At 32.6% G+C, this 2227-nt stretch overlaps 1 protein-coding gene across 1 annotated transcript; it reads right to left on the bottom strand.

The window, feature by feature from the left end:
* Positions 1 to 116: 116 nt before the first annotated feature.
* LOC105566363 lies at positions 117 to 1163 on the bottom strand. Its single transcript, XM_012020294.1, has 4 exons — positions 1017 to 1163; positions 840 to 929; positions 550 to 726; positions 117 to 321 (listed from the first exon to the last, which is right to left on the bottom strand). Exons 1-4 carry the CDS (start codon positions 1058 to 1060, stop codon positions 138 to 140), a joined length of 495 nt encoding a protein of 164 aa, XP_011875684.1. The 5' UTR covers positions 1061 to 1163; the 3' UTR covers positions 117 to 137.
* Positions 1164 to 2227: the final 1064 nt, after the last annotated feature.

Genomic DNA, 2227 nt, shown 5'->3' with positions numbered 1-2227 from the left:
AGGAGGACAAATCATTTCAGAATTAAGTTTAGAATACGACATTTTAAGGACAAGTGGTTGTTCTGAATCACCCTGTATATGAAGGATGATAAAGGATAATCGCAAAGGAGGATAGTGAAGATAATAATAATTCACAATTACACATTTTCAATCTCTATTTTTTCATTCAAATTATTGTATCTGCATTGTAGATGAAATTTATTGAGAGATCGATGATGTTCCAATTCAACGTTCAGCAACTTCACTGATATGTTAAGATCCTCATTTTGTCTTGATTTATGGGTGTTATCGGTAATATTATTACAATTCTCCATCATAAATCTGAAAGAACGTAATGTTTTTTAAAAAACACTTAAACATGCACTGACAATGTATCTGTTCTAAATGTGTATTTTATGTATAAGCATTAATATTTTTTAATAATACCGAAGAATAATAAAGAAAACAAAAACTAGTTAATTATGTTCTGTATTCACGAAAAATTAAAAAATTTTGACAATTGCTAGACATTTTTGTACTAGAATATACATGAAAAGTCAATAAACGTACCGTTGTTTACGAATGCATGAAGAAGTGTCCTCCTCACTCTGATATTCATCCAGTACTTTTTTTGATGGAATTTTCCGATTTTTTAGTAGAAGAGCTTTAACATGTTGTTTCTCCATTTGCGTATAAATCGACTTCACAATACTGCGAGAACTATGCAAATATTTTACCCTTTGTGATCTGTAAAAAAATATGAATAGTTAGTAGTTCTAAAAAATTTTTAATAGATATTTAATAGATATTTAGTGCAACATAATAAAGAATTGACTACATTTTAGAAATTATAAATATACCTTCTTGGAAAAGTGTTATAACATTTGTGTAACGCATCAGATGTGCTTTGTGGCGTTTCAGAAATTTTCTTTTTATCCACCCATGATTTTCTACAAAAACATAAAAAGACATTACTATCTGTCGTCCATAATCCAATATTATTTTCAATATTACTGACACCATGTTGCAATTCTTACCTTTGAATGTGACTTTTGGGTGTTTCCATACACGAGGTGTTCATAACACTATCTGATGCGCTGAGTGGATCAGGACTGGCATTTTCATGACGTAATGATTCTGCACCGATTCCACATTGTGTTATATGTTCGCCTGCAAAAACATTTACAAAACTATATTATCCATAAATTGGGTATCGAGAATAAGGAAGAGATGATAAAATCTGTAAAAAGAGAGATGACACTTTTTTGCATTAAAGTATTTTCAAAATATGAAAAGGTTTGTCGAAATACTGAAAAGTTTTTGAAAGAAAACTCAAAATGGCTTGAAGAAAAAGTTAGATTTCAAATTTCTGCAGGTACATCAGCACACAATGATGTAAGTGGTGGAGCATCAAACTTCGGTCGTCCTGTTAAAAATTTTACGTGTTCATCCAATCGCTCAAAACGTAGAAAAACGAACGAATTAAGAAAATCTACGCCTACGATAGAATTAATGTATGCGACACAGATGAAATTACGATCTGAAGGAAATCACGTAAATGCAAATATTGTGAAACAATTGTATACAGTGCAATCTCAAACCGATCAGAATTTAGTCGCACGTAATGTTATTACTTCTTATACAGCCGATGAAGCGCTAGCCATGATCATAGGCCGGAAATTAACGAAGGACGACTACATGAAAATCAGACTTGATGCAAAGAAAAGAGGTGTTAATTTATATCCGCCTTACAGACATATAATTAATGCAAAAGCCAAGTGCTAACCCCCTGAGATATTTATAAAAATTGATGATCAGGGTGCAGAAGTGGCATTACAAGCTTTGCTCGATCATACAGCAAGTCGTATAATAACTATTAGTGAACCTGTCCTTAATACGCTTCCAAATGCTTTACGAAATTTTGTTTTAATTTCGAAATGGGGTTTTGATGGAAGTTCAGGTCAATCCCAATACAAACAGAAACTTAATAATAAAGACATCGAACATTTTAGTGATAGCGACCTTTTTCTAACGTCATTAGTACCATTAGAATTGCATGTTGAAACCTCGGATCCCCAATTCAAAAATATTGTTGTTTGGAAAAATTCGCGGCCATCGTCAACGAGATTTTGCCGGCCTGTCAGGTTTAGATTCATCAAAGAATCGACTGACATTTCTACAAAAGAGATCGCGCACATACAGTCGCAAATTGATAACCTTCTTCCTTCAGAAGTAAAATGTGCAATCG

The sequence above is a fragment of the Vollenhovia emeryi genome, unplaced genomic scaffold (assembly GCF_000949405.1).
Source record: "Vollenhovia emeryi isolate VEMERY1.0 unplaced genomic scaffold, V.emery_V1.0 DF943248.1, whole genome shotgun sequence".
Taxonomy (NCBI): domain Eukaryota; kingdom Metazoa; phylum Arthropoda; class Insecta; order Hymenoptera; family Formicidae; genus Vollenhovia; species Vollenhovia emeryi.
This window is presented reverse-complemented; position numbering and strand designations above follow the sequence as displayed.